Source organism: Sinohyriopsis cumingii, chromosome 17, assembly GCF_028554795.1.
Source record: "Sinohyriopsis cumingii isolate HCF-2022 chromosome 17, ASM2855479v2, whole genome shotgun sequence".
Taxonomy (NCBI): Eukaryota; Metazoa; Mollusca; class Bivalvia; order Unionida; family Unionidae; genus Sinohyriopsis; species Sinohyriopsis cumingii.
In genome coordinates, this window is record NC_142977.1 from 35,087,904 (window position 1) to 35,102,150 (window position 14,247).

General features: G+C 37.6%; 1 protein-coding gene across 2 annotated transcripts in view; it reads left to right on the forward strand.

The window, feature by feature from the left end:
• Positions 1 to 14,247, forward strand: part of LOC149778411 (uncharacterized) — a 56,178-nt gene that overhangs the window by 26,646 nt on the left and 15,285 nt on the right. For both annotated transcript variants that reach the window (XM_089938475.1, XM_089938476.1), the window contains exons 2-3: positions 3,792 to 3,976; positions 13,400 to 13,626. In XM_089938475.1, coding sequence (XP_089794601.1) covers positions 3,792 to 3,976; positions 13,400 to 13,626 — 412 coding nt within the window. The remainder of the gene's footprint in view (positions 1 to 3,791; positions 3,977 to 13,399; positions 13,627 to 14,247) is intronic.

The window sequence follows — 14,247 nt, forward strand, 5'->3', positions numbered from 1 at the left end:
ATCAACTTTAACTGCCTTAAGCCTTTGCCACGGCCAAGGCCTACTTCTGGACTGCGTACTGTTGATGATGATGATTTGGTTGAAATCACTAAGGGTGGTACGGTAGGCTTAGTCACAGGGTTAACGTGTTTAGCTCGGGAAGGTCGTATTCTCTTCGGTCGTGATAAGGAAGTCTGATACATTTGTTTCAGACTTCTTAACTCCGCTAAAATGTCCAACAGTACCATGACCGTTTGATTTTCACCCTCTTGTTTCTTTGCTGCTACTTCTTCTTGTTGTTGTTTTTTTCTTACCTCTTCTTCTTGCTGCTGTTGCTGTAGGAGAAAAGCTTGTTCCGCTTCCTTTTGTCGTTGTATAAATTTCTCCAATTCTTCTTTCTGTCTCTGTCTAAAATTCTCCACTTGCGGTAATGAAGAAGGTAACGAAGGTTCCGGAACAAATTCTTGCGAGGTAAGAAAATCCACAAAATCCCAATTTACCTCTTCTGAAAGTAAGTCCGGGTTCCCTTGGGCGGTCTCCACTGCTGGTGCACCCCAATGGATCGTTTTCTGAGTTTCCGTCATGTTGAATCACTGTCGCATAGATTGACTGCACACAGGCGCTAGCGAATCTATATAGACCACGTGACGTCACAGACTGCTCTCTTCGGATTGGATGCGGGCTGACTGAATTTTGTAACGCGTGTTTGGATTGGTCAACGAACTCAATCCGTTTCAATCCTACCTCTACCTATAAATAAGTGCAGTTCACTGCATTGATTCACCTGTTCTCGGTGCCTCAAGATGTGGACCGATGTGCAATCTTCTACGCTTGTGTCTTCAATGATGTTCCGGACGGACATACCCATGTATGTCCGATCCAAGTGGACAGTTGTCCACAGGACAGACACCAGTCTGTGGATACGTAGGATCTACGTAGAAAGACAAGGATGCCTCAAAAGAGTCCTGATTTACGGTCCTACAGTGAGACGCAGCCTAACGACAAGAAGAAGACCAATGTGGTGCCCTTTATGTTAATGGATACATTAACATAAACCCAAAGGCCCTTTTCAGAGCCACTCATAGGTCTCGAAAAGAGATTGACTTTCAATTGCCTACCCTTTTTTTGTGTTTTTTTATTTTTTTTTTTTAAAAAAGATCCCATGTTAAATTTCCCTTGACGCTATACAGTCCCACCCTGTTTAAATTCCCTTGACGCTATACAGTCCCATATTCCCATGTTCAATTCCCCTTGACGCTCAACAGTCCCAAAATCTATTTCCCATGTTAATTTCCCTTGACGCTAAACAGTCCCAGGGTTTATCTCCATGTTAAATTTCCATTGACGCTAAACAGTCCCGGGGGTGTGTGTGTCTGTAATGCTAATTCCCATTGACGCTGAATCGTCCCTTATTACTACTTGTGTATTTATTTTGGAATACAGCATACATTAAATTACTTTGTTTCTTGTAGTATATTTTTACATAATTAAGCCTATGGTTTCATAATACAATGGTCGTGCAGTATCCTTCCAAAAACAACTTGTTCATATTTCCCCCATACAAATGCAGTAACCTACAAATATTGAATGTGTTGATGTTCCTGTTGTCTCCAGCAAGCTAATACATAAATAAAGGGCCTGAAATGTGCCGATATGTTGACAGTCTTTATATAATATATAATCCAAAATGCCCTTAACTATGTTCACTATAATTCCAAATTTTTGCTTTAGTCCAGTAAATATTAATGAGCGTTTATAACTCCAGTGAATAATTTAAATAAATAAATCCGCCTAAACTAAAACTTGAACACAACAATAAGACTGACTCCACTTCAGATGTTGTGGTAAGAATAAATAACTTGTGACGTAAACAACTTTAATATAAAAAGTTAAGACACAATAATAGAGCTATGATATAGATCCGTTTCCTTTATAAAACATTCAGTGTTATCAAAACGTTTAGGGATTTCCAAGTGGGAAAACATCTCCTTGATTCAGATTCAAATAAACATGTTTACCTCCAATAATATTGATCTGAATTTTTAATCTATAATCGTAGGTAAATATCACGTATATTATGTTGTTCGCAAATTAATGTCACTAGTCAGGTAGACCATTAGCTTGATTATGGACAAAGGTCAACTATAAAATACAGATATACATGTCATAATCGTGGCAAAAATCCCATAAACTGGGGACAATATTTGTTATTCTAATTTCATCGTGCTATTTAAATAATAGTACTAATTCTGATTCATTTTGTTAGCAAAATAATTGGACAAGAAGCGATTCTTTCTAAATTTCTTCGTTCGATATCTTTACAAAATTAGTAACAACATCAGAGTGTAGTAAACGTCAAGGTTGGATCTGACATCTCTTGTTTTTATTCTTTTTATGGATAATATGGTTATTTACTGAAAGTGCAGAGCGATTGCAACTGTCAAAGACTCCGTAACGATCTTGTACACGTTGGGGCTATGGAGTAAATGTACATAAAACAAACGCTAGTGCCTTTTAGGAAAGAGGGAGCTTATTGTTTAATAATAAGCGTGGTATAATTGGGAAAATTTTGTGGATTGTAACAATTTTTTTTCATTGGACATGTTGTTACAAGCAACAATACAATTCTCAAAACCTGAGCGACACTTACAGAAAAGATGTTATGATTAATTATTGTTTTTTTATATCTTGAATTGACAAAACTCGTTTGATAGATGTGTTATCCTACTATGCATTAGTTTGATACATGTATGATCCTACTATGGACTAGTCTGATACATATATAATCCTACTATGGACTAGTCTGATACATATATAATCCTATGTTTGACTAGTTTGATACATGGATAATCCTTTATGGAGTATTTTGATAAATGTGTAATCCTTTATGGAGTAGTTTGATAAATGTGTAATCCTATATGGAGTAGTTTGATACATGTGTAATCCTTTATTCAGTAGTTTTATACTAGTGTAATCCTTTATGGAGAAGATTGATAAATGTATAATCCTTTATGGAGTAGTTTGATACACGTATAATCCTTTATGGAGTAGTTTGATACATGTACAATCCTTTATGGAGTAGTTTGATACACGTATAATCCTTTATGGAGTAGTTTGAAACATGCCTAATCCTTTATGGAGTAGTTTGATACATGCGTTATCCTTTATTGATTAGTTTGAAACATGCATAATCCTTTATGGAGTGGTTTGATACATGTATAATCCTTTATGGAGTAGTTTGACACTAGTGTAATCCTTTATGGAGTATTTTGATAGATGTATAATCCTGTATGGAGTAGTTTGATACATGTATAATCCTTTATGGAGTAGTTTGATACATGTATAATCCTTTATGGAGTAGTTTGGTACACGTATAATCCTTTATGCAGTAGTTTGATACATGTGTAATCCTTTATCGAATAGTTTGATACATGTGTAATCCTATTTTGTCATATATTGGTGTAGTATGTGGATTCCACAATGCACATGCTATTAACCGTATGCATCAAAATTTATTCAGTATGTACTGAATGTAAATATTACTACTTCGAATGTCACCGCGTTTGGTGAACTTATTTGTTTGCCACTTAAAATTAGACTTGTTGGTATATTCAAGTATTGATCTGTAATAGGTGACAGTAGTATCATATTTAGAACTTTTCTACAGTACGTTTCTGTGAGCATATTTCACGACATCAGTATTAGGGTTGCTTTGTTTAAACTGATGGCAAATTAAACCTTGAAAATGTTCAGAACGTCCCAGATTTCATTTCCAGTATCCTCTTCAAAAGCTTAAATTCACCCCTTTTCAGGCCTATCACAAAGTCTTCCAATTATGTCAAGGCTGGTTCCAGAACACTGTACGTCGAGAAATCTCAGCAAAAGAATATGCGTCGACTCCGGGAATTGAATGCTATGTACAAACAGCCCATCACCTCCGCAACCAGACGTTACAGTGATGGAGTCACTGGACACAGGAACCCCAACCAACACCTAAGTAAGGCTTTGTTTTTCAGAGTAACCTGTCATTAGTCCCACATTAGGCCCATGCAACATTCGCTTTTGATCAGGTAAAAAGAGTTTCTGCTGAGACGAACAGACTTTCACCTAATTCAAAGAATGTACGTTGAATGAGAGCTTGTTAATGATGCTTTTGATTGTTACCTATAACTAAACCTCATACTTTCTTACTTACTTTGTCTGAAAACTGCACAATCTTTACCGCTATGTTAATCGACATTATCTGTACCAGGCAATATCAAATGAACATGTCTATTATGTATTTAAGAAATGACTAGATGAATTTAGAACACGCCTACAGTGCATGCCCATTATTTTGGAACACGCCTACAGTGCATGCCCATTATGTTGGAACACGCCTACGTACAGTGCATGCCCATTATTTTGGAACACGCCTACAGTGCATGCCCATTATGTTCACGGTGCGATTTTATTTGCAATCTAACGATCAGCTAAAATTATGCGCAGAAGTGACAATCTATATTACCTGCGCAGATAACGTTATTATTCAACACATAAGCAAACTGTAGTAAGTGTATTTCAGTGACCTCAATTTTAGTGAATAATGTGGACTTCCCTTTCAGCCAGTCAACAATTTAGGAGACCTTTACCAAACCTGATTAAAAGATTACAATCAAGGGCGTGCTTCAAGGCTCTGGGCAAAGGTGCAATTATCTACTGTTAATTGTTCAAGCGAAAATGTGTCCTCTTTGCGTGTGAAATCGGGTACAGCAGAAGCGAAGGTGGAGACATCTAATCCGAAGTCTTGTTTCAGTATATAATCTATGTCTATTCATTGTAGTCCTCTTTATCCTACAATTTGCTTTTGTTAAACCTAACATATACATCGGTTCACTTTGGTTGCACTAAGCTCTACATTCCTTTCCCAAACCGATTTTAACTAATGTTACTGCAAGTGTGCTTCTAACAATGTAAACAATGATCTTACCGCAAAATTTCACGCATATCATCCAGTTTCACATGTTTCATTTTCAAGAAACAATTGTGTTGTGATCAAACAATGTATAATTTAGACTCAGTCACGTGGGTTTTTATCACTAGATTTGTCTTTCCAAAATGGTAAATATGCACTGGGTTTAGATGATGGTGTTGAGCTTTCCTTGGGTTCACAAAAATGTATATACGTTGACTAGAATTTAGGATGGTACTATTTAACTATTAGCGACACTTGAGCTGAGAGAGCTCGTCATCTGTACACTTTGCTTGCACCCATCGAATTAAATATGGGTAGCTAGATACAGCCGACTGTGCCACAAAGACCTATTTAATACTATACCGTTTGTCCGACGGTTTAGGTTCCTTTTCGGATTCTCTCCTTTTTTCTCTTGACTTCAGTGTTCTTTATTCAAAATAGTATTACCACTATTCATTTGAAGAGCGATAAAATCAACCCCTACCATTAGCTTTTATCTTCGAGGGCATGCAGTTTTCGTGTTTGACACAAACTATCTCGTGGAGACAAAAGTGTTAGGTTTAGAACACTCACTGGTTGAAAAGTCATAAGGCAGTAGAGGGTGTTATGACGATGTGACCAGAATTTTGTTTCACTGTCAATATGTATGTTTGTCATTGTGTGCATGTGTATGTATGTTTGTATGTGTCGTTGACATTTTGATTATGATGAAAAAAGAGCTTTATGTTTAGAAGGCAGCTGAACAAAGGTCGTCCGAAACTTTGAATGGTCAATCAGAACTAACCATTTTTTGTTCACAAGATTCAAACGACATCCATGAAGGAATATGAATAATATCAAGGTCACTGTATTGCTATAAAGTCACGGTTTTGGAGCATTTCTATCATGAAAAGATAACTCAAAATTAGAAACCAATTCTCTGCAGCATATATATATATATATATATATATATATATATATATATATATATATATATATATATATGCATACACAGGAGAATTGCAACTCGGCTGTTGTATGAGTTTTCTATTATGCCAAACGAGAAGCAGGACTAATTTATTACGACATGAGTATCAATAACAATGCATGAATTTAACTATCAATAACAATGCATGAATTAACAGTGCATGAATGTAACGTCTCATTAACAATGCATGAATTTAACACATCAATGACAATGCATGAATTTAACGTATTAATAACAGTGCATGAATTTAACGTATTTATATGTTCTATGTTGCATCCGTTAGTCTCGAGAGACGATGGAAGTGCGCACATTAGAGATGTCCCGGTTGGTGTTTGTGCAGCGTCTGATGTGGCTATGTAGCCCAACACTGGAGTGGTAGTCCTTGCTGCACTTGCTGCACTTGAAGGTTGCGTCTGGTATGGGTTGGGGCTGCTTCTTCTTCCTCTGCGATCGCTTTCATCAGCTAGCAAGCGTAGCTTGTCCTCACCGGCTTTCAGGCCAGTGATCAGAGCATGTGGCCAGCTGGACCTGTCTAGAGCGAGCTCTTCCCAGATGTTGACATCGATGTCAAAGGCTTTCATGTCGTGCTTGCAGAAATCCTTGAAGCGGAGATGTGGCGGTCCGATCGACCTTTTGCCAGAGGCAAGTTTCGAATAAAGAATGTCTTTGGGGATCCATCCGTATCGATCCGACGTACATGGCCCAGCCATCTGATGTGACGTTGGCGCAGGAGTGGGACAATGCTGGGAATTTTGGCACGTTCAAGCACGCATCTAAACCACTGATACATGATTTAATTAAAACATTTTCTTTGATAAATTATACCTGTTTTATCTGCAAAATTGAGAGACCTTTAAATTTATTGCAGCTTATTGCAGCATGTCATCCATGACTTTACATGGGAAATGCACATTTCTACGCCTTAGATAGTAGCATCAGCTTTAGCTGGGCGAATAGATTTGGATATTCGGGTTTCATTGGCACACATTTGGATCAACACGGGGTGACAGTTTGTGGAGCTTAAGAGGGCCGAGTTTACCGAACGCTGCTAAAGGGTCCAATAACAGAAAAGAACCGTCCGGTACACCAAAAATATAGATGAAATCGGCTGAAATATTTGTTATTTACAGACGCTCGACTAAAGCATGACTTAAACCTAGTAAGGCTATATATGGCGAATGCAAACATATCCTGAAGAAGGTGAAGTTGTGAATCAAGGTCCATTGTGTCAAATGCTGCAGACATGTCAAGGGAGTAAGGACTGTCATCTTTCCAATATCCAAAGTAGACATGAGGTCGTTAACTGTTTTTTGAAGAGCAGGTTTTGGTATTGTGGCAAGGACAAGACACAGACTGTAAATTGATGAAAAAGACTTTTTTGTTATTGTGGCAAGGACAAGACACAGACTGTAAATTGATGAAAAAGACTTTTTTGGACCAGATGCGATTCAGATTAGGACATAACTTTTTTCTCGGATTTTTAAGATGAATGTCAGGTTAGGAACAGGTCCGTGCTTTATGTTTTATTCGTTAGGGTCAAGCGTTTATTTCTCCAACAGCGTCTTTACAATGGTAGTTTTGAAAAATGACCGGAATTCTTCTGATGAGAGAGAAAGAGAGGTATAAATGATATCGATTATTAAAGACAATATTGAATCTGAGCACTCAAGCATTAGTGATATCTGAATCAGATCAAGTTTACACGATACTATTGTAGAGGAAATGTCAACCTTGTGCAAACACGCACGCTGTTGAACAATGCCATATTGCCATTGTTGATTCGATATGTTATCTTTCTCAGCGTATGCAGCATTGTTGTCGATGCATACAAGCTTTCCTTGGAATTCTAAGAATCTGTCGTACGGAAGAATACAAAGAGATGTGCCCTGAACCTGAAATTTGGTTGGCAATCTAGCATAATAAGATTAATATTGGTAATATTAAACGGTTCTTTGTCGCAACACAGACACGTCCATATCTAACGCAAGATCGGATAGATTTTCGAACTGAACCATTATTTATACATTATGATTTTATTTAATACCTTACACGAGACATCCGTCCTCATCTAATCATTACCAGATTTGCAATTACCGAAACTGCTTTAGCTTGTTCCATTGGTTATTGAGCGGCATCATTGATGATTTTACTAACTGTAACTGCTATTGATAATAATTTAACCGCGTTTGTTTGGTTGTCAAGTAACAAATCTTTGTAGTCGATCTAAAATCGATCAATACACCTGCGGTCTCAGATTTTGCAACCGATCCCAATTTGCGCTTTTGATGGAAGCAATGACTTTTATCGCATCATGGTGCAAGGCAAGACATTGGAGAAGTTTGGGGCTCCTGTGAACAATACACTGCCCACATCCCCAATACCATTTCCGTAAAATATTGTCTAAATGGGTTTTCGCCCGTGGACAACACGCACAGGTCTCATTGGTCCAACATCGACTGTCATTGTATTCAATCAGGTTGATCGCTGCATGGATCACATTCGGGCGCCGTCGGAGTTATTGATATCAGTTCACAAAGGGTCACATTTGGGGCAAACAAAAACAATATGTGTCCTTGCGATATAAAACATGATAAATATGAACTGAAACTGCCGTTTATGGCGGTGCAGGTACCTGACAATATCGGGCGCGACAGTGGTACCTGGGGTTTTCCTGATTCGGCAGCGCCAATGAGCAGCGAGTGAACCAAGTCTGGAACCATGTCACTATACTTGGTCGATCCTCCACCGACGCAGAAAAGTCAATGACGGTGAAATCATTTCTTCCTTTTGTCCTGCCATGTAATGTCAATTGTTGTATAATATCCCCGGAGCATATCCATGTGTACAGTAATGCGGGTTTGGGCCACGATGTGCAATTAATACTGCAGCAACGGATACGAGAAATTCAATGCGAGGCACCTATATTTCTTTCGAGGCCAGTGGATATTCATTCTTGGTGTTGTATAATAAAAATCAACTTCAAAGAAGCATCCGTGGTTGATGTTATGATTGTACTTATGTGCGTATTTGCGCATGTCAACGTATGCGTGTGAGTTCATTTAACGGCATATGCTTCGTCCTTACCTGTGCATATAGGTAATTGGCGTCCAGGTATAATATATGGCTGTTAGGAAAAGTTGGATCGTATCCGTTAAACTTGGGTTGTTTGAGCCAGCTCCGCGAGCACAAACACATTTGTATGCATATTTATTTTATATTGTAAGCTGTAAAAAACATGTTTACATAGCCAAAACTACCTTCTCAATGCTTTGTCCATAATTATCAGTTTTAAACAACGTGTTTACAAGAGTTCAAGCTCAGTCTTCTTTACAGTTAGACTTTTTTTCCAGCTAGAAATCTTGAAATTCTATTACGTTATATATTACGTCAAAATGTGTACAAATTGGGGGTTGATACACAAGTAATTAATTCTTGTTCTATATCATTCAATAATATTGGGCTTGCGATAGAACATTTAAAACTAATAGTAATTTGACTCGAGAAAGTATGAGTCTTTTAAATTTTCACTTCTAGAGAAATAAATTGCTTATTTTACTCAAATCGGTTTAACTTCGTCCAATTATATATTCTAAGACCTAGAGTCGTAACAACATCATGAAGGTAACCAAGATTTTGAGAAGGACAAGAGGATCAGACATTGCTTATACGTATAGTCGTTGATGGGAATACCTTCTCGATACAGCAATGAATAGAGGGTGTAAATCATTGGCAAGTGAGTTTCAATAAACTTGTCCCTGTCGTTTATATAACCGTATTGATAAAACATTTTGCTGGTATGACAACAACAAGATCCATCATCAGTGGTGTCTATCGACGAGTATTCCAAAAGAAATTGATCATTGGATCCCTCTCAATGTTTCTCAGTACGAGTTTGTATATGATGGAATCGCTAAATTACATCAACCCCGTTGAAACGTTGTGTATTTTTTTTCATGTTGGAAATAATATTTATTTGAGCATCCGCGAAGGTTTAGAAGCACTAAGTGAATTTAGCTTTGGTAAATTCGCAGCTGTTGTTTACATGAACTGAGAGAAGTTTCTCAACCGAGTCCTGACCACGGTATAACATTGGTGGTTCAGTTGTTCCATCACATCGGAAATCAGTATACAAGGAGGAATCGGTCTTGTTCGGCAACTTGTATTGTATTTGAGCTTTGATACATTTAAAGTCAACTTGTATTTTAACCTTCATACAATTGAAGCCTGCGTAAATGATACATGGTGCTTTCATATTCCTTTGCATCGCGGTAAATCTCAAACATTCAGGTTTTGGCATGATCGTACGCTATGATCACTGACTCTTCCACATTAAAAATAATGGTCGTCAATCAGCTGTTGGGTGCTAAATAAATGCTTGCAATGTCTGCATGGGAATTTCCTCCCCTCATACCTGCTGTACAGCTGCAACTTTTGAAGACATTCCTATATCGACACGAAATGATACCGCATCTTTGGACCTTTTAATAATAACAAATCAATGTCAATGCGTCTGCATAAATATGTGGATAATAGAATCGGCTGAATATGCTCCTATTTCAAGCAAACCCATTACCAGCGATGTCAGTGTTGATTCGTTCAAAATTTACCAATGTCAGTAACCTGTACATGAAATTCAATATTACCAAGCTTGAGATCATTCATGTATTGTTGGTATTTTAGAGGCCGATCTGTATTATCACACACTAGATGAGATGGCTATATTTGATTCATAGGTTGTCATTGTTCTCCCTCATAACGTTGAAATGCAACTCAAACCGCGTATGTTTTCTTCCGGGAAAGATGAAGATGAACTTCCAAGCATTTGGAAAGCTTCTATCCTGAACCTCTACTGGAGTACATGTTAATCTTCTAGATGATCTTTGCATGACCATTATAGACCTCATGAGTGATGGTCTCGGTGTCCTTGTGGTTAAAGATCAGGCAGGCACCACTATGACAACACGCCTATGTTGTTATAGATGGTGCAGAAATTCCTTCGGTTAAATGACCAGGCGTTGTAAATTCCAACCTGAAACGTAGCAAATACCCACTTGAATCCATACAGCAGCACCGTTTCATCTCCGTGATGCAGGGTTGATGTGCTCGACCGAAATATATTTGATATAGCATAATGGCGTCGTTACCGGGTTGTACCAAAGTGGGATGATTGTCATAGAAATCTTGAAGATCACTTGAGCGTTTGAGAAATGTTTAATTTTGGAATACTGAATGACTGAGGACCTCGCACAAATGCCTCTTCGGCAGTAGGGCGTGCTATACGAAGACGAGTTTGTTCATCAGTGACCATGCGTGCAATATCAGCCCACTTGACCCGTGGAAAAATCTTAATATGTAATTGTGCTGCTATTTCACAATGTTGTATCACGGTCTGATACTCCTCGTGAGTTCCAATACGTTATGTGGGCGTTTCTTGTCCCTCTCGTTATCTTTATTCCACAATCTGGTACGGACTGAGTTCATCTACAGTATGTGGCTCGTCTGTAAGTCCTAATAATATAAGTGTCTCGGCTTTTCTAATACTGCCTGAAATCCGTGTTCTATGTTCTCACGAGGATTGTTTAAGCTGATTCAGAGCGGCATGCCTAACAATAAGGGAAAGAGCATTGTCTAATTATACATTTTTTCAGAATTATTCTAGTTTTCCAGGATCAGAAAAAGCAATTTTTTCAATCATAGATATTATTTCATTGACTTAATTTTCTTTTCATCAACAACATCGTTGGGATTTGCTAAGACTACATGTTCCTCTCTTCGCAGGTGAACACGATAATAGTAGCCTACATATCTGCATGGTCGGCAAAGCTGATTGCTTCACTCTACTCTGATACCACATTTAAGACATACACGAGCTGTGGGGTCAACATGTTAAGCAAGCATATGCGATTGACAATATTCATAATGACATGTTCTGCAGCATATTTAATATTTTCAAAGCATACAATTTTGCATTGATTGCACCAACTCGAATAAGGCCAGACTTTGCATGTTTGTATTCAGCAAAATCTAAAGTCATGGAGTGATTGTATATATTAGCTATGGTTTCAGCTCCATTGGACATAGAAATCGATCCGGAGAATTTCCCCCACTGTCTATGCTGCTCCGCTTCTTCGATGTTGTACATCAGTTCCTATTGAAAGTCGAGTGTGGTTGCCAGTGTTATATTACTGTAAACAAAGCGTTTTGTCCAATTGATGTCCCCGTTGTTGTATTTACTTCCGTCTTTACTAGTCAATTCAGTATCGTCGTTACTGTGTTCGATCAACATCAGCAGCCTAAGCTTTTCGTGCATAATATCATACAAAGACTTTTCACGCTTCTTGTTATCTGCTTCGCAGAGTATACGTCGTTCTTGCTCCAACACAACCGCTAACTCGATTGATCTCTCAAGATTGTCTAGATATGTATTTGAAAAATCATACATCATTTGGGTCTTTTCGACAAATCCGTATGGCGCATTTAGTCGAAATAGTGATTTAATCTTTTCCTGCAACGGTACAATTCCACCAAATTATCGGGTAATTTAATTGCCTCATTATCTACGCTCATGACTCTTTTCGAAATATTGCACGTGTGAATCTATGAAGTTTTAGATGTTGTTGTATACCAGCCGTGATTGTTTAGCATACTATTCTTAGACAACAGGGAACAGTCTCCACTCAAGATATACTTGTAAACAGTGTTTATTTGAGAATTATAAGCACGCAGTTGTTTTAAGAATTTGCATAAATGTAATACATTTCCCAGATGTGTTCTAGTCGGTATTAGTTACGATGTGTTTGGATTTGCCTGCGCGCTCACAGCAGTGTACTAATTCACAGTAACATGTTACAGAGGCATCCCTAGCAAAAATCACAGACCCACGCGTATGCAAAATCGTCATTGCGGACAAGCCATAGGGAATATAGAAAGGATTCTGGATCTGGAACCATTGTCAGCCAACTAAGCTGAAATCGTTTTGATGATGCTATTAAAGCTGATTCTGTATAATTTCCTGTTTCTTGTAGCATATATTGTATCTTTTTACTGTTAAAGGTAACGGTTTTTAAAAACAGCTCTCTCGCAGAGAATCTGAGAGTCGATACATCTTAAATTCCCTGTTAACCCTAGAAACCATACCGAATCCGAGTTATGTGCCTCTCGGATATCCAGTTGATAAGTGGTTGTCATAGGCGTCAAAGCAGTCTAACACAATGGTGGTTAGTAGCAAAGTTTATGATACCATTCAAACGGAATTATATACAAGGCTTATATTAACTAAATTAGCTATATTTATGATAACGTTTACCTCGGTTATCATGTTACAACTTTGGTTAGTAAAACAACATCAACAACAACACACACTCCCACAAAAATATCAGCATGTCCGATTTTTACAGCAAGTCTTGTTTTCAAGTTGCTAAGTTTAATGCTGTTATTCTTTTATTATTTCCTTTCAATATTGGCTGTTAAATTATTATTATTTCCCCCATTTATTTCAGCAAGCTTTACTGAGAGAGAGAAATTTCTGCTACCACCGAGCAATTATCAAGACTGGAGAAAAGAACGACGCTTATCAAAGATTGAAGTAAAAAGACCCACGATCCATACCCTTTCAGATGATCACACTGGGACAGAAAGAAAGGTCTTGGATACAACGACAGATGATGTCCAACCAGTAGATAATCGACATCTTAGGCAAAAGTTAGAGACCAGTTCTAAGACAAGGGTAATCTAAAATTGAGTCGTGACGATTTGAAACATTAAGATATGTAATGAATTGGAAGGCAGCCTGTTAATATTATCATTATCCAACAAACAATATGCGAATCGTTGCTTCCAAACTGTGACTGAATTAATTTCATCTTCCGTTTGCGAATGATTTAATTTAGTGTCATTGATACGATCTTTTTCATAAGTTACACGTTGACATTTAAATATAGTCGTGTTTATGTTGTATCTAATTAGGTTTTTAATAATTGTTACTTTTATATTTCATTGATATATATCTCAGTAAGTCAAAAAGAGAATGCATGCATCAGCCTAATAAAACAAATATAAGCAGAAGGCTAAAATGAGCGCTAGGCATATACATTTTACGGTGAAACGTCTTAACACACAACTGGGCATATACATTTTAGAGTGAGACGTCTTAACATACAACTGGGCATATACATTTTAGAGTGAGACGTCTTAACATACAACTGGGCATATACATTTTAGAGTGAGATGTCTTAACACACAACAAAATGAAACTAGCACAATTGATTTATGAATTGCAATACCAGTTGCAATATCAGCTATCCACTCATTGCTGGGCCGCTTTTTTCTTTTATTGCATATAACCACA